The sequence below is a fragment of the Orbicella faveolata genome, unplaced genomic scaffold (genome assembly GCF_042242905.1).
Source record: "Orbicella faveolata isolate gen_17 unplaced genomic scaffold, um_ofav_v1 contig_36, whole genome shotgun sequence".
In the NCBI taxonomy this organism is placed as follows: Eukaryota; Metazoa; Cnidaria; class Anthozoa; order Scleractinia; family Merulinidae; genus Orbicella; species Orbicella faveolata.
In genome coordinates, this window is record NW_028301565.1 from 11,937,324 (window position 1) to 11,955,647 (window position 18,324).

At 38.0% G+C, this 18,324-nt stretch overlaps 2 protein-coding genes across 2 annotated transcripts in view; both read left to right on the plus strand.

Annotated features, from left to right (window-relative positions):
* Positions 1–18,324, plus strand: part of LOC110054510 (E3 ubiquitin-protein ligase rnf213-alpha-like) — a 117,088-nt gene that overhangs the window by 21,555 nt on the left and 77,209 nt on the right. Inside the window, exons 5-7 of the mRNA XM_089274525.1 lie at positions 13,221–13,559; positions 16,944–17,155; positions 17,927–18,219. Coding sequence (XP_089130651.1) covers positions 13,221–13,559; positions 16,944–17,155; positions 17,927–18,219 — 844 coding nt within the window. The remainder of the gene's footprint in view (positions 1–13,220; positions 13,560–16,943; positions 17,156–17,926; positions 18,220–18,324) is intronic.
* On the plus strand, positions 3,908–8,394 carry LOC149102293 (uncharacterized). Its single transcript, XM_089274529.1, has one exon. It carries the CDS (start codon positions 5,319–5,321, stop codon positions 6,498–6,500), a length of 1,182 nt encoding a protein of 393 aa, XP_089130655.1. The 5' UTR covers positions 3,908–5,318; the 3' UTR covers positions 6,501–8,394.

Sequence of the window (18,324 nt, forward strand, 5' to 3'; positions counted from 1 at the left end):
TCATTAAAATCCAGATTTGTTCCACATAATAACAATAATTTAAGCTAAAATCTTGTGTATGGAAAATTGTTAGATTTGTAAACCAAAAAAGTAAGTAAATTATCTGAAAAAGTTCTCTTTTTATCAAACATGTAAAAGTTTGACCTTCACATCTGTTTTCAGTTTTACTTTTTACTCTTGATGTAATGAAAAAGAAACAGGATAATTATTCTTATGTTTAAATTCATGAAAGCCAATGTAATAAACCATAGATTTAAAACCAGTGTTTGATGTGATATCAGTGACTTTATTTGCTATTTTAATGCTGGACATTAATCATCAAAATTTTGTCTGGCCTACAAATGATACAAAATTCCCAGTTTTTCTCAGATTTTCCAAAAAATTCCAACCTATTCTCAAAAAATCCTACAAATTCCAAGTTATTCTCAGAAATTCCTAGGAATTTTTGAGAATTTTAAGGAATTTCCAAGGTGAGTATATTTCAGTTGGAATTCCTAGGAATTCCTAGGAATTCCAAGTCAGCTCCATGTAAACTTGGAATTCCTAGGAATTCCGAGTCCGAATTACCGTGAAAATTCACACCTTTGATTCCTAGGAATTCCTAGGAATTCTTAGGAATTCCTAGGAATTTTTTCCTAGGAATTCTTAGGAAATTCCTAGGAATTCCTAGGAATTCTTAAAGTTATCTCACAAGGGCATCTGCCTACAATATATGCTGCTAGCCAGTAATTGACCATGAAAAAAAGGGATGCATGGTTTTCAGTTTCTATGCATGCCTGTGGTTCTGTTTGTATGGTTGTATATGGTGCTCTGCTGGGTGGCCCTTTAGGCTGCCAGAGTTCCACTTTAAACTGATGACTAAGTTCAAAGCCATACATGCATGAGATTATAAGAATGCTTATAATTAGCAGCAATGCATTATGGTAAAAGTTTCAAAGCACATGCACGTTTGTTACTTGTTCATGCAAATCTGATCTGGAGAGTATTCTAGCCAAACAAAACATGGATCCATTATGATTTACAATTTTTAGCATACAAAAATACTCTGTGAAGGAGATTTTCAGGACAAAAAGTAAAGTCATTTTGGTGCTTGGTCAGGATGTTTGACCAGACTGAAACAGTGAAACTGTTTTTGAAATCTTCAGATAGATTGAATTCAATTTTGAGTGATTTACTTCAATATAAGGTTAATAATTTTTGTTGAAAGAAAAAATATTTCTGTTGCCCTCTCAAGTGTGAGGCTTAGAAGGTACTTGTGTGTGGTTAGTGATCCCATTTCTTTCTTTCCAATGGATATTGCAAAGTATTTAGTAGTTGACCCTACCATGAAGGAAAAAATTTGACACAATTTTTGTCATGTCAAGTGATCAGCCACATCCGGGGCACTTTTTCAAGGGAGGATGACATACGACCCTGGAAACAACAGCACTCACACCATCTCCTTTGTACAAGTACTGCTGCAGTAGTTTCTGGCACTGTGCAAACAGCACCAGATCAAAGATTGTCAGCTATTCAAAAGTTTTGAGTTTTGATGTGGGTGTATGCTTGTCAAATTTAAACAGGATCAAAATGTTGAAAAGTGATATTTCCTGTGTTGCTGTATTTATGTCCAAATTACAATATAGATTAAGATATACATAGTAATATATGTTTCCAAATTGTAATATATATGTCCAAAATGTCATTAGTGCAAGTCAATTCAATTCAAAGTGCAAGGCAATATATGAACAGTTACATGGGGTACTAGCTAATATCACAAAATATATGTATGTCGAAAACTGTGTGCAATTTATACATCAAACTGTTTGCAAATACGTGAAGAAGTGTGTAAGGTAGGTCAGGTCTACATATGAACGTGGCCCATCAGGCCAGAGCTCATCTTGGTTTCTGTGGCATGAAGCGACTAGGAGTATAACTCCTCTCCCCTGGATGGGATGTTAGCCCATTGCAAGGTTACCCCCAGCATTAAGTTCACCAGTGCCCATTTATACATCTGGGTGGAGAGAGGCACTGTGAGAGTAAAGTTTCTTGCCCAAGAGTGCTACACAATGTCCCCACCCAGGGTTTGAACCCTGAGGCCACGAACCTTGAGGCCACCACACCTCCTACTAGTGTGTCAAGTTATATATAAAATGGACAATGGACACAGCATTTGGAGATATATATATATCTATTGATATTTTGGACATACCGATATATATTACCATTTAGATACATATATTACAATAATTATTTGGATATATATATTGTAATTTGAACATAAATATAGCAACTTGATGTGTAAATATCACTTTTCAACGTTTTGCTCCTGTTTGACAAGCATTCACAGTTCTAACTGTAATTTTCAAACACACAGTGCAGCAGATAGTTAGCGGTCTGATACAGTGACAGTGTTTTGAATACTCTCTGTAATGCTTAAAGTTTTAAACCAGTTAGAACTTGTCAAAGACCATGGCTTTTAAGTTATATTTTTTTTGTAAAAAATACCCCTTAGTCAACAGGTTGGGGTATGTTATGAGTGGGTCAATGGATGAGTGAGTGAGTGAGAGAGATGTATGTATGTCACACCAATTAGATTAGACTACGAGTAGTCCCTCTTTCGCCTAGTCTGTCAAGCAAGACTGTAAATAGACCACGAGGAAAAAATGGCGGCGTGAAATCCTGGGGGTGAGACGCACGTGAGAGAAGGGACTACCGCTTAAGCCAGAGAGTTTGAATTATGCGTTGCTCTCACAATGCAAAAATATGAGTGGCTTATGTTACAAGCGTTGACAGCACATCATCAACATTTGAGATACATGTGATGTCTTGCAGGAATGTTTATCTCACTCTCTGAAAATGGGAAGCTTTGGGACCGGAGCAAATCAAAGCGTCGGAATTGTCTCACCGGCTATGATGTTCTTGTGATTCTGCCAACAGGCTACATATGTGGAAAGAGTTAAATTTCGCAAGTGTTTTGTTTGGCAAAGCTTTTTGCCTTGAACCCAAATGAGAGCTTGTGTTAGTGATTTCATCACTCAACGCAAGAGAGCAATTTTATTCAAGACATCTCCTGGGGTTATTGACAACAGGCAATAATGAGAGGATGTCAAGATAAGGAATCCTATTGGATATACGTGTAATGAGATTGAAAATTAACTCCAAAAAATCACTCGGCCGTGACATGTCAAAATCTCTGGCTTAGGCGTTAGTCCCTCCTTTCGCATGCTTGTCCCCAGGAACTTGTGCAGCCATTTTTTCTCGCAGTTTTCTAATGCGTCACGCCCAATGGACTAAGCGAAAGACGGACTACTCATAGTCTACAATCAGATTGGGGCTACTATAAATGACCAATCAAATTGCCGCTTGTAAAAGTGAACCATGTTTGTGAAGATTTCTTCCTGATTTTGGAATGGCCATCTTTGCTTTTCTATAAACAGAAACAGTTATTCTTGTATTGGCCTTATTCCGTCACTTCCAATGCTGCGTTTACTGTGGTTAAGCCCAGGACTTTGTAGATGGGTTTCAAAAGATTTCAAAACTCAACAATCAGCTGAGGAATCACTATCTTTGGTATAGACTAACATGTCATCAAGGCTTTCCTTTTGCATTACTTGAAATTTTGAATGAAATGAGTCTCTGCTGCTCGACAACTTGGTGATTTCTAGAGGAACGATTGATGTTAGTGCAAAATACACTTTTGTGATGGTGAGAGGGCTTTTTTCCGTGATGGTATTCGCTAGGTCAATTCCCATCGATATCATTTGCATCACGTGCAAAAAGAATTAAGTTGAAACCATTTATGTTTGTGCAAAAGTTTTCAGTTTGTGAATCTAAGTCTCAATTAAGTAGGGTTATTATGGAGTAATACTGTCTTCTTATTAAAACGTTTCTTGGAGTTAATACTGAGATACTCATTTGAAGTGGTTTTCTCGGTCAAAACCAAAGGAATTACCAATGGCTGGTTATGAATAAGAACACTGCTGGAGTTTTGAAATTTGTTTTTGTCGCAGGTAAATGCAACGAGATATTTTTAATTGTTAGTTTCAAATGGTAACTTGACACTTTTGTTTTTCATTGACAAGTAGTTTCAGTTAAAACTGACAAATCAGTGACTCTTGTTCACACGGTCAGAGTAAACAAACGAGAAGCCAATCCAGCGGCATGTCCAGACTTGATATAAATGTTTTGAATTCTCTTTTTGTATAGTCTCTTTAGCAGCATTGTAATATCTTGCATTAATGGCAATTCGTAAAAATGGAAATTCTTTTCGGAGACTTTTTTAAAGGTTTGTTTTATGGAAACTCTTCAAATATTCCTGATGACTCCATGGCGGCAAGTTAAACCACAAATTAATGAGATTAGACTTTGAGGCGATACAGTGGTTCTTTCATTTTGAAACAGATTCCTCGCTTAGTTCAAAGATGTAAACTTATGTCTTTCTGTAAATGACTTTTTGTCACCAAAAAGGCTCTCAAACATTGAGAAGGGTAATAGGACAAGGAAACTTCCCAAAGTCTACAGATTTCATGGCATCTTGCAAAATTTATACAGTTTTTCATGTGTCTGGTTGTTTCAAGTCTTCAATTAGGTAACACTCTTTACCTTCAATTATGTCTTCTCGTTTAAATGGGTTTTGAAATTGATGTTAATTTGAAGTGGTTTTGTGGAGTATCAAAACCGAAAAAACTACGATCATTGCTGGCAACAGAATAAGACCATACTATCATGTGAAAATGTTATAATTGAATTGTAAATTATACCTCCCAACTCAAATACGTTTTGCGATTGGAGGAGAACATGTCATGTGTTGTGGGTCAAAACTCACTAACTCCCTAGGGCGAGCAAAACTCACTAACTACCTAGGGAAACACCATCTTGAACTTTCAACTTGCACGTGATCAGGTTGTGCTCCTTGAAACCGCAGCAAATTTTTGTGCTAGCCAGCATCAAGCAAACATATTTTTTGCAGTTTTTTTTTCTATTTTTGAGTTGGAAGGTATAATAAAACACTTAATGACTGGCCTTGCGGGAAGCAGTAAGCTTTGTTTCCCCTTGACCTCAATGTTCCCCTCGGCTTTGCCTCGGGGAACATTGAGAGTCTTGGGGAAACAAACTCACTGTTTCCCTTGGGGCCAGTCATTAAGTGCTTATTGGTTCTTGTTACACCTAACGTGCAAACCAAAGACCTGGAAATTGTGTCTGCTGAACTAACCACCTACTGCAACAAGAAAGTGTTGTTCACTTCTGTTTATTGGCCAGATCCCGACAATGATCCAACAAACTGGTTAGATGAATTTAATAATTATCTTGACCTGGCTTGTGAAACATACGAGTTTATGGTAATTTCACGAGACATGAACTTGTCGAAGATCTCATGGGACTCTTTAGAAAACAACAAAGGCACTAGAGAGGTGTCGTCCTTGGATATACTGAATGGTCACTTTTTGACGCAAATGAATTCCACTCCTACCCATGGCGATAAGGTCTTAGACCTCGTTATCACAAGCGTGCCTGATCACGTTCGCGTGCGCGAAGTGCTGAGCCCACAAGAATCCGGCGTTTTTACCGACCATGGTGTGGTGTGTTTTGAGTTTCGCGCTTCTGCGAAGGCTCAGCATAAAGTGAATAGAACGGTATTCGATTATCGGAAAGGGGACTTTGAAGGACTAAGGCGTGCGCTCGAATCTATCAATTTATGCAACCTTGTACAGGACAGTGGAAACATCAATCTTGACTGGACTGAATGGAAGGATGCATTTATGAGTGCCGTATCAGACTATATTCCAACTAAGAAAATTAAAGGCAGGAACACCCCTCCTTGGATCACTGGGGAAATCATCCATATTTTATGGAAAAAAGAGACAGCCCGGCTGAAGCTAAGAAAATCGACGGCAAACGAGCAACAGCATCAAAAATACAAAGAGCTGCGAAAAAAAACGAAGGCCCTGATCCAAGAAAGCCAAGAGCATTACTTTGGATCTCTGGACTCTGACCTAGCACGCAGACCTAAACGCCTTTGGTCTATATTCAGACTCACCAACAAATCACGCAGCTTTCCAGAGTTTATGTCATCTGGTCACCTGAATGGACCGGGTAGTCAAGCGTCAACGCTTGGACGGACTGCAGATTTGTTCAACTCGTACTTCGCATCTGTATTCTCTGTTCCTTCAGAGGTCCGGGCACATCCAGCACGGCCATCGCCTTTAGATGGGCCCCTATTCGTTGACTTACAGATCTCAGTCACAGAGGTTTTGGCCTATTTAAGGCAGCTGGATGTAAATAAGGCAACGGGTTCTGACGAAATCCCTTCCCGTCTATCAAAAGAAATCGCTGAACAGATCGCATCATCTCTCACGAAGCTGTTCAACAAATCCCTGCGGCTAGGAGTGGTTCCTTCAGACTGGAAGCTCGCAAACTTGGTCCCAATCTTCAAGACAGGGAAACATGAGCTCGTTGAGAACTATCCCCCAATCTCCCTTCTCCTGTTATCTCAAAGGTACTTGAGTGCTGTGTATTAGCAGGACTGAAAGATCATTTACATCACAAGATAAGCCTCTTCCAACATGGCTTCTTAGCTGGCAGGTCCTGCGTTACTCAACTAACCAGCGTTCTTGACTACATAGGGGCGCAGCTCGACACTGGGAGGCAGACGGACGTTATTTATCTCAATATGAGTAAGGCGTTTGACAAAGTTGATCATCCCAAATTGCTTGATAAGCTTTGCCAATTTGAAATCGCCAGCTCACTACGCAATTGGTTCAAATCATACTTACATGATCGCAAACAATGTGTGACAGTCCTCGGCACCACATCTGAACAGCTATCAGTCACTTCTGGTGTACCTCAAGGGTCCTTGCTAGGCCCAATGCTGTTCTTGCTATTTGTTGACGACCTCCCTGACACTGTTTCGTCTTCTATGCTATGCAGATGACACTGAAGTTCTTAGAACGATCAACTCTGCCACTGACTGTGCTGCATTGCAAGCAGATCTCAACAGGCTGGTTGACTGGTCCGAATCATCCGGTCTTTTATTCAACCAGAAAAAGTGTAAATGCCAGCGAATAGCTAGAAAGAAAAGTCCACAGGCATTTCAGTATTCAATCAATGGCACAGTCTTAGAAACCTGTGAATCTGAAAAGGATCTTGGTGTGTGGGTCTCGAGTGACCTTTCCTGGGACAAGCAAATCTATGAGCAATGCACCAAAGCAAATAAGCTTCTTGGCTTTGTCCGGCAGGTGTCGAAGAGTATACAATCTATGAGGACACGCCAAACATTGTTCCTGTCTATTGTCCGTGGCCAACTTGGCTACGCCTCCCAAGTATGGTCTTCCCAGGCAGTAGGCCTGCTGAAGCAAGTGGAAGCTGTCCAGCGACGCGTAACAAAGTACATCCTGAGGCTCCCTTTTCGCTGTGACATTTCATACAAGACCAGGCTTCTGATGACCAACTTAATTCCACTATCCTTCTGGCACGAGTATTTGGACATTGTTTTTTTTATAAACCTGTAAATAATTTAATATATGTAAATAGTGATGCTCTACCGGTTGCTAGGCAACCGGTCAGAATAACAAGATATTCTAGAAATAGCTCTGTCACTCATATACCTAAGAAATGCCGTACTCTTTCCTATCAATGCTCGTCTTTTGTCCGATGTACTAGAATCTGAAACGTTTTGCCTGAAAGTCTTAAGGAACACAATCAAACACCCCTTGCTTTTAAGAGATCCTTACTAAAATATTATACAAATGCTTTAGATATTTTTGATCAAGAAGATATAAGGACGTGGCGGACAATTTGCCCAAAGTGTAATACCGCTAAGACCTTAACGCGCCCACTACATTGCTGCTTTTAAGCTCCCTACACTAGATTTAGATTTATATATATTGTATAATTTTGTCTCTTAATTATATCTAAGGGGGCCGCTGTAATTGGCTAAGCTGTAGCGGCTCCCCTGGCCATTTTGTTTTGTTTTGCTGTCTGTTTTTGTTTTTGTTTTTGTTTTTGTTTTTTGTTTTGTTTTTTTATTTTGTTTTTTTTGTTTTTTTTGTTTCCTCTTCTTTTCCTTTTTCTTTATATGTAATAGAAGGCCGAAGCTTAATAAATAAATAAATAAAGAATCAACACCAATCTGTGGGTTACTGTTAGCTGCCATTGCAGACTGCATGATGTTTAGCTGCCTTGCTGGTAACAGCTCCATGTAGTTCTAATAAATAAAGCCACTTATTGACTGTTAAAATCAAACCTTGATAAAAGTAGGCTAGATATCACGTACTAAGGTGAAATAAATTCTAAATGTTCTTTTTCGCTCTACATTGTAATCAAACAAACTTGTTGGATTAACCTTATCATAACTGTTAAGAAGAGTCCACTGAGTGCTGCTACATCCAGGGGCTCTATTCACCAAAAAAATAACTCTTGCACGTCTTGCCTGCCTATGTTTATTTATTTGTCCCTGATTATGGACTGACACTGAACAAAATCATGATTAAGTGGTTATGAGCAGAGGTTTCCTCAGTTGTGTCTCACTAAGAAGAAAGAGAAAGGCTCCTCTGTCTTGCAGGGTAGCAATGCAGTCACACATTACTTGCAGTCAGACAAGTTTCTACCCTGCCTGAGAGATATTAAAAAAGTAGAATCTATGGTTATGATGAGCTATCCCCATGTTCAAGAATGGCTTCGACTAAATCAGCTGACACCTAATGTCAAAAAATGCAAATTTATCGTATTGAAATCTCACTAGAACAATTTAATAACAAATTTGACAATTAAATTAAGCAACCAGGAAATCAAAAAGTGAAGTTCCTTGGAATAATTATTGACTATCACTTAACATGGAAAAGTCATATTGAATATATTGCAACAAAAATGTCTAAAACTTTAGGTATTCCCCATAGATTTTGCTTGTATATATGTCAATCAATTACTTCTGAAAATTTGACATAATAGTTCAAGGTTTATCCATATCTCCATTGTGGTAATATTTTGGGGGCAAACAATTATCTCACAAAACTTGACAACTTAGGCCCATTCCAAACGCTGCTCCATTGATGCGCTGAACCTAACTGATGAGTTAAGTACGGCAGAAGAGCGTCGTTTGAATCAGTTTGGTTTGGCAGGTTAGGTTTGGTACAGCAAACAACATTAAATTCAGCAGGCCTGTCACACTATGCAACGTTGGAGCGGTAGCTGATTCATATGGGGTTCTCCTCATGTGTCGAACCTAATGCATAAATTACTGTGATGTAGTTAACAGATGACGGGACTCGTGATTGGCTCAAAATTGAATGGCGTGACCAGACATGCATGAAGCTCGAAGTCATTGCTAAAAATAAAGACAACAAAATATGCCTTTGATTTATGAGAGACAGGACTGTATAAGCGAGTTTCTTTAGCACAAATTCATATTTTGCTTTTTATTCGTAATAATAGCCCAGCTTATGAGATTTCCCTTTGACAAGTCGAATTAACCAGGAGAAAACCTGTCTAAATACAAACACTGAACCTTGAGTTTATATTTGCTTCCCTAAATATTGCCTTAACAATGAAATGTTACTCAGCTTTTTTATTTGGACAGAGTTCTTGAATTCAGAACGCATATTTTCTCGTCGAAAATTGTTACCACCAGTTTCCCGAATTAAGTTCAATGCAAGTACACCGTCTGAACCAGCCGTTGCTCCAAAGTCACTCTAAAGTCGAACTTAATCAAGTTTGGTTCAGCACATGAGTGGAGTGGCGTTTGGACTGGGCCTTACTAAAACTCCAAAAGAAGACATTGCAATTTCCGTCATATAAAGCTCCCTCTGGTTCACTTTTTTAAAAACTGAATAGACATTAAGAGTGTGTCCATGAGAAAACCAGGCAGGAGGTGATACAGCTCAAATTACTGATTTTGCTCAAACTTGGCACAAATGTTGGGTTTGGTGAGTGAATGATTGTGGCAAAACAGTAGATCAAAATATTTTATTCCCTTCAAGTTAGGGGGACCCCCTGCAAAAATGGCTATTTGACACTAATTTATGCATATTTAATTAGCCATCTTTAGTTTGGTACTTCTACAACAAGAAAAGCCATGTGAAGATGAAATCCACTGGAACATGTTGTAAAACTACCAGTCTAAAAGCACAGATATTCATTTTACCTGGGCAATTTGATTTCTGTCCATGGCTTCATCTTAAGTAAGGTGCATATTTTGTAGTGATGTGAATAGCCTTTAATTGATGGCAAATATCTGCACTGGGCAACAGCAAATACACATTATTCTAACATGGATAGTGAGAGCAATCAACAAAGTTCTCAAAAAAGCCATAAAATGTTTGGGGACTTCAATATTTTTTCTGTGCAGGTGTACTGTTTACATATAACTTTACGATTTATGGCCATTTCATGAACATCTACTAAAACACAAAAGCTGTTTCTCTGTCTTAACCTAACTCGAAATCAACAAGAAATAACTAGCTAAGCATTTTCCTATCAATTACGAGTAAAAATTTGGTGAAAAGAAGCACTTGAGACAGTTCTTTCAAATATTTTCGCAACTATATCTGCTATATCTTGAGGCATATCGATGTGAATACTGCAGCAGATGATTAAACTCACAAGCTCCCTTAACTTATGTTTTCAGATCTAAAATGGAATGAAAACAAGAAATAACTACTACATACATGTCACTTAGACGCGATTTTGGGCTCTCTCGATCTTTGATTGTTGGATTGCAAAATTGTCTTCTGTATACAGTTGCTTTGACCTGGCAAGTTTTAAAGAGAATATCCATTGCCATTTTGCTTTCATGGTCACAGATGCTTGCAACTTGTTGGCATCGTTACTCAAAAGGCTGTTCAAAATCCACAGACAGCCATCACTGCTGCTATATAAAACATACAGATCTCTATTGAAACAACCCGCCGAACACTTCGCTATTTTTGATGACATTGAGCCGACGCCATCATTGAAAAGTAAGCGGTTCAGTAGGTAAATCATGTATGGTAATACAAATTGTACCGTACAATATCGTCAAAGATTGTGGCATGTTTTGTCATGGCTTTTGAAAGTAATTTATATGTTACAGTAGTAGTGATGGCTCTCCCTGGATGTTGAACAGCCTTTTGAGTAGGTTCATCGACAACCTGTTGATATCTCTGATGATGAAAGCAGAATGGTAATGGACATTTTTCTGTTAAAACCTGTGTCGAAGTTAACAGGAAGATGGACACAAAACTGAACATTTTGAAAGGGCATCAAAATCCAAAAATCAAAGAGATGGCAAAATCGCATCTAAGTGACCTGTATGTAGTAGTTTTGTCTTGTTTCCATTCTATTTTACACCTAAAAGCGTAAGGTGAGGGAACGTGTGAGTTGAATCATCTGCTGCAGTATTCACATTGATATGCCTCAAGATATAGCAGATATAGTTGCGAAAATATTTGAAAGAACTGTCTCAAGTGCTTCTTTTCACCAAATTTTTACTCATAATTGATAGGAAAATGCTTAACTAGTTATTTCTTGTTGATGTCGAGTTAGGTCGAGACAGAGAAATGGCTTTTGTGTTTTAGTGGATGTTATGAAATGGCCATAAATCGTAAAGTTATATGTAAACAGTACACCTGCACAGAAAAAATATGGAAGTCCCCAAACATTTTATGGCTTTTTTGAGAACTTTGTTGATTGCTCTCACTATCCATGTTAGAATAATGTGTATTTGCTGTTGCCCAGTGCAGATATTTGCCATCAATTAAAGGCTATTCACATCACTACAAAATATGCACCTTACTTAAGATGAAGCCATGGACAGAAATCAAATTGCCCAGTTGAAATGAATATCTGTGTGTTTAGACTGATAGTTTTACAACATGTTCCAGTGGATTTCATTTTCACATGGTTTTTCTTGTTGGAGTAATACCAAACCAAATATGGCTAATTAAATATGCATAAATTAGTGTCAAATGGCCATTTTTGCAGGGGGTTCTCCTAACTTGAAGGGAATAAAATATTTTGATCTACTGTTTTGCCACAATCATTCACTCACCAAACCCAACATTTGTGCCAAGTTTGAGCGAAATCAGTGATTGGAGCTGTATCACCTCCTGCCTGGTTCTGCCTGGTTTTCTCGTGGACACACTCTTAAACAAGTTAACAATTTTCTTCTTAACCCTTTCTGTTTCAATCTTAGGTCAAAATTACTCCCAGTGTATTTTGATGATTTCCTTGTAGAAAATACTCACAGTCATAACCATCGCACAAGGAAGTCTAATAATCCACACAAAAAGTTTAATAGGAAAAATTTGGGTGTTTACTCGACTAGAAATAAAGTGATTAATATATGGAACACTATTCCACATGAAATAAAACAGTCGTTTTCAACAAATGTGTTTAAAAACAGATTAAACAGTTTTTACTATCAGAATAATATTCACCTATTGCAATTTAATTAGTACTAGGTTACAATTCTCGCATGTTGATTTGAAATAATGTAATACATAGGCTTACATTTATTTACTTGCTTTTCCCTTACACCAGATTTATTAGACATTTTGTAAATTAAGGTCATTCATAGGGGGACTATATTGTAAAAGCCTCTAAAGGTTTCTTTAGTCCTCCTCCATGCATTCATATTAGTCTTAATTTAATTTGACATGTATTGACCAAAATGGAAATAAACTTGATTTAATTATCATATTCCTTCAGGATAGACTGGGATCCCATTCAGGGTGAAGTCAAAATAATCTATAGTCCTTTCATCCTATGGAAACCAGTGGTCTGATGGACCAGTAGGCCCTTTTAATATTAGAGTTGTTGACTTACCTTTGTAACAACGACAACAACAACGTTTACTTGTACTCTTTCTTGTCTACAATTTATAATGAATACATAGTTACAAGAAGTAAAATTAAAGTTAGTTTAATTTGTAAACCAACTGTGAGGATACGTTTCCCAGTTTCCAATGGAATTACTTTGTTGAAGGATTTAATGCATATTGTGACAGTGCCAGCAACAAATTTGGTGATGGAAAGTGTTTATTTTGCCATTTAGGTTGGGTTATGCCCCAGCAACTTTTCAACAGCCAAGTACTTTAATGTGAGGAACTGCTGTAATACCGCTGAAATACAGCAATGAAATCACAATGTTTTAATTTGTATCACCAAAAAAAAGAAAATTTTACAGTTTTATTAGTTCCAAAGGAATAATAGAGTAATTATTAATTATTGATTATCAAATAATGGTTCATTTGTCTTTTTTGGTAGGCGAAAAAAGGTACAAGACGCTCTGAACAATCAAGGATCTGCGCAACAGAATGGTGATGATGCTCGAGAGAACGAACATGACAATGAAGATCGTCAGCTTCAGGATGAAGAAAAGGAAGATAAAACTAAAAAATGCCCTGTTGACAGTGAAGAAAAAAACAAAGAGGACAAAGGGTATTTTGGCAAACATAAAGAAAAGAAAATGACTATCGTTTTTCATGCTGTCCTTTCACCTCATTTCAAATTTGAAAAGAGTCAAGGTGACAGGATCTTCATGAGGTTTGGTGGAATTGCTTTTGGAGATTTCGATGAGGATGTTGTGGAGGTGCACCCAGAAAGGTAAGCTTGCAGTCTATATGTTATATCAAGGTAGTAATTAAATAATGTGGTGATTGGCTAGTTGTATGGTCACTTTATTTTGTTAAAATGTATATATTTTTTTACATTTCATTGATATTATTATGATAATAATAAAATCAACGAAATGTGATACTTTCAGCTGCAACTCACCCAGGCATCAAAAGTGCCTGGGTGAGTTCCAGCTGAAAAGTATTACATGAGTGACAATGACACACTACTTTAGGCAGCAGGAAAGCAAGACTAGAAGGGAGGCGATACACCTCAGGTGGTGCTGGTGTAGATACCCTTAAAATATAAATTTTCCAGGCCTACCTTTAGGAGTGAGGCCAAGAGGTGCCCTCCTGGGGCCTCTCCTGGAGGCAGTTCAGATCGGATGATACCAGGGATAGTATGAATATTTTTTACAATGAATATCTATCTGGACTTTTCTCCAGTAGGCCAGAGCTTACTGTTGGATAAAATGTAGCAAATAAATGCACGTCCCTGCTATGAACCTTTAACTTATATCAAACTTCATTGCAATAAGGATTGTCATATTAATGTCCTGCCTGTGTAGCAAGCGTTTCGAAAAAAGCACGTGAAGGGAACAAAACTGCACTTTCTCGGACCCGGCCATAGGTATTTTGCTCTTGATGTGTTCAGGATGTCGGATTATGCATGAATGTCAAATTTCCGATTTCACTTTTTGATTGACGGGCTACTGACCAATCAAATTGCACTATTGCTCTCGTTCGTGGGCGAAAAGAGTTTGGTAAAATGTTTGGGATTAACTGTAGGCAATTCTTTTTCTCTTCACCACCTCCTCCTTGCTCACCCCCTCCCCATTGCTCGCCAATCTTTGCTCACCCCAGGCACGCCCCTTTGCTCACCTGCTTGCTTGCCCACTTGTAAGATCACTCCATGTGGAAAAGGAAAGGAAACAGCTGCTATGCAGGCTATGTTAATGTTGCAGTTCCCAGAGAGTTATGTTTGTTTACTTATGATAGATGAGTGAAATAACCACAAAATATGTTGCAGGGATCACTGCTCTGCAATTGGGTGTCAGATAAACTTGCATTACAACAACAGCAACAACAACAATAAGCTTTATTACCAAATAAAAAAAAACAGAAACTTTACAATATAATATATTAATACAAAAAAGAGGTAATGTTTACTCAGAATAACTAAAAAACTAATCGAGGTGAGTAAAACTAAGTAATGTTTAAGTACAGGAGGTAGGTTGGCACTAAAGCTTGATGAAAGCAATTAATTACTTGACTAAAAGCTTAACTTATCTCCCCAGCACTAAAACCTGTGCTGGATCATACAAGTCAGCAGAGCTAACACGTGTGTACTGGAAACCTAAATCTAAATGGCACTACAAGCTGAAACCTCTGGTCAGCATCATGCTAGATTGTATACTGTTGTGACTTGCTCAAATTTACTATTTCCCCAGCACTAAGAGCTGACACCACCACCACCTGCTGGACAAGAAAAAGTAAAAGGAGCACTAAAAAGTGCCACTAATTTAAGTAAAACCAAAGCTTGGGAAAGTCACTGCAAGACTTAACTGCTTACAAATTATAACTGTATGACAACCAAGACTTTAGTGATAGTGTCATAGAGAGAGATTAACCCCACTTTACTAAAAAAATAACAACTATCAAGCATCCAAAGGAAGGGAGGGTGGGAGTTACAATTTACTATTTAGTTACAATTTAGAAGACAATAGTGGTATAGCTAGCAAATGATGCTAAAGTTCAGGCTAGCACTCTTTATAGCCAGAAAGTTGTCTGGATGTCACAAAATTTTGGTCAAATTTCACAGGTCTTGCATAAGTCCAGTCATGATGTATTTTAAAAAAGCTTTTTGTTAAAATAATGATGTTAATAAAAAGGCAAGTGCTTTGTCTTGATTTATTAACCAATTGACGCCTCTGTCAGCCGTAACTGGCTGTGACAAGGATTGCCCTTTGTCCCACTTGTGACACCTTCACCTTTTGCCAAAATTGGCATCACTTATACTCAAGTTCTGCAGGAAAAAGAGATCTTTCCAATGATACCCAGAGTGATGGGTCAGTTGAGCATGAAATATGCATGAAATGTTCAGAAATTGGAGGGAAAAACTCGGAGCAAAATTTCCCCAAACTATACTTAGCTACTCTGTGGTAAGAATTTCCCATCTTGATTATGCTTTCTTGGGAATTCTTGGACCAGAAGCAAGCCCACAAGAATGTCAAAAACTGCAGCAAAAAGATAGAAAAGGAGAAAAAGGAAAGGTGAAAAAAATTGAAAAAAAGCCTTGTGACATAGCTATAGTGGTCACTTTCTTGTCCAATATCAAAAAATTTGTGAGCATGCCTAAGCAAAAATGTCACAAAATGCGTTGCTAGTGCCAGCCAGCCAGATGGTACAAGTTTGATAGCTTCTCTCGGACAAACCAAAGATTTTTGGATGGTTTTTCTCTAAGAGAATTCTTGGCTCAAAGCCTTGGTTGTCACACTGAGTGCGTCATGATGGGCCTGAACAAAATTACTCGTGCCCATTCTACTAGATGGGCAAGAGTCTTTTTCATGGTTTCTGATGCCATCTTGCTTGGGGGGCAAACACAGCAAAAATTACAGTCAGTGAGCGGTAAAAGTTTGATGCCTGATAATTAGAGAATGTAAAACATTCTGAAGATTTCATGAGTTACAGGAAAAGGATACCTAACACAAGTTTTTAGGTGAAATTTGAAGAACATAGATATGCTGTGGAGTGAGGAATTGCGTTTTTAAATTTTCATACAAATGTCTCTAAATGTTCCCACAAATTGCGACCCGATTTTAGAGACAAATATATGCAAAAGTGATAACATTAATCTAGCTTTTCTAGCGAGGCTATTTCCCTGCAATAGACCATATACATATTCTCAGTATTGGACTGGAACTAGCTTGCAACTGAGTCTCAATTGCGGGAGCCTTTTTAAATACAAACTTATCTCTTTTTTATGATATTCCCCCGAATTAGCCTCCATTGCAAGTTAGTTCAAAGCGAATACTGGGAATGCAAATGTGGTCTATTTGATCAGTAATCCCTTTTACCCGGTATCTGTAGTTTTCAGTTCATAGATATTTGCGAACTTTAATTTTTCCAGTAGTGTTTAGACATTAGATTCTCCACTTTTTCTATAAATTTACTGAAATTTTTACCGTAAGGTCTATGTTTATCACACTAACATGTCACACGGGAATGCTGTTTACCCAGCCAAACAGCCTAGCCTGCAGACACAAGAATTTTGATGACTAAGTGGGCAGTTCCATGGTAATATAGGCATGCAAAAATAAATAAATACCCTTCTGTAGATATAAAGAATGTCACTGTCTGTATTATTTGGGTCTAGGTACCTGGAAAATGAGTTAATCCTTGTTCAAGCAAAGCTCTTGGTACCATGTTCCCTTGCTTCTCGCAAAGTCCCTTACAAGTATGTTGTATTCAAAGCAAAAAGGAAGGATTCAAGGGAAAAAGAGAAGTATTTGTGGGAGTACTTAGTTAGCTGGGGAGCTATGAAGAACAGATGCCTCCAAATACCAAAAGACAGATGTCAAACTGGAGGTATTATCATTTGATGCATTTTTTCTCTTCCTTTTCACTGGCTGAGAGCCTTCCACATGACCTACATATAACTGAGCTCAAATAATGGACTGCTCATGCATAATGTGTAATTCCAGAAAATATCAAGACTCCCCACCCTTGTGCAACTTTACACATTTCTTTACATTTTTTGGTCTGATACAGCCCCCCATCCCACAGGAAATTCCAATGTCTTCTGTAGGGGTAGTATGGATATTTTCTGGAACTGCACAATACTGTCTAAATGTGTTATGCCAAATTAATGTTCTGCTCATTTGGATTAGTTGTGAGTGTTAAGCCATGTACAGTGCTTGCTGATTGCTGACTGAAGACCTTTGGTAAAGAAAAATAAAGATGAGTGAGCATGTGTTGTTACAAACTGACCCATTGTTGCCACTCTTGTGTGAAAAATGATACAAGGCTTCCCTGAGCTGTCAGAAAGTGATTTAAGTACAAAAACAAATTTCGTAATCAAGTGATAACTTTTTGAACCTCGTTACTACAAAATATCATGACTTGCCAGTGTCTGGTAGGTCAATTATCTGCCTTAGCCCTCATCTTTGGCCAATAATTAGTCTGCTCACCACTGTACTGACAAATCACAATATTTTGCTCAACCTTGTCCAATCACTGTTGCATGTACCTGTAATTATTTTCTATCAGCTGATACTTGTATACCTGGTATATACACTACTGTTTCAATGTACATCATTTTAAAGAAAAAAATGTCAACATGTAGCATTCCTTCTTTAGCAATCTGGCACCAGTATGATGACACTATTTTTAGTCCACCTGGCTGGCTCCAAAGTCTTTGCAACAAGATGCCATTTTTAAAGAGCATGGATCCTGCTGATGGAAGGAACATTGCAACCTGTGCCATGTTGCCTCGCTGGGAGGGTTTCACTACAGATGAAGCTAGGACAAATATGACCCCCTGGGAGGCAGTAGAGGCTGTAAATGATATAGCTTACTGCATGACAGAAACCCTGGTGGAGGAAGGTTGGCACTTCACAAGAAACATTCCTCTCTCATATGACTTCAGCAGGGTAAGTCACCACTTAATACATTGATTGATTTCACCATTTTTTGACACTTTTCTGCTACTACAAATTTCTGAATATTTCATTCACTGGACAGTTAAGTTCTAGCAT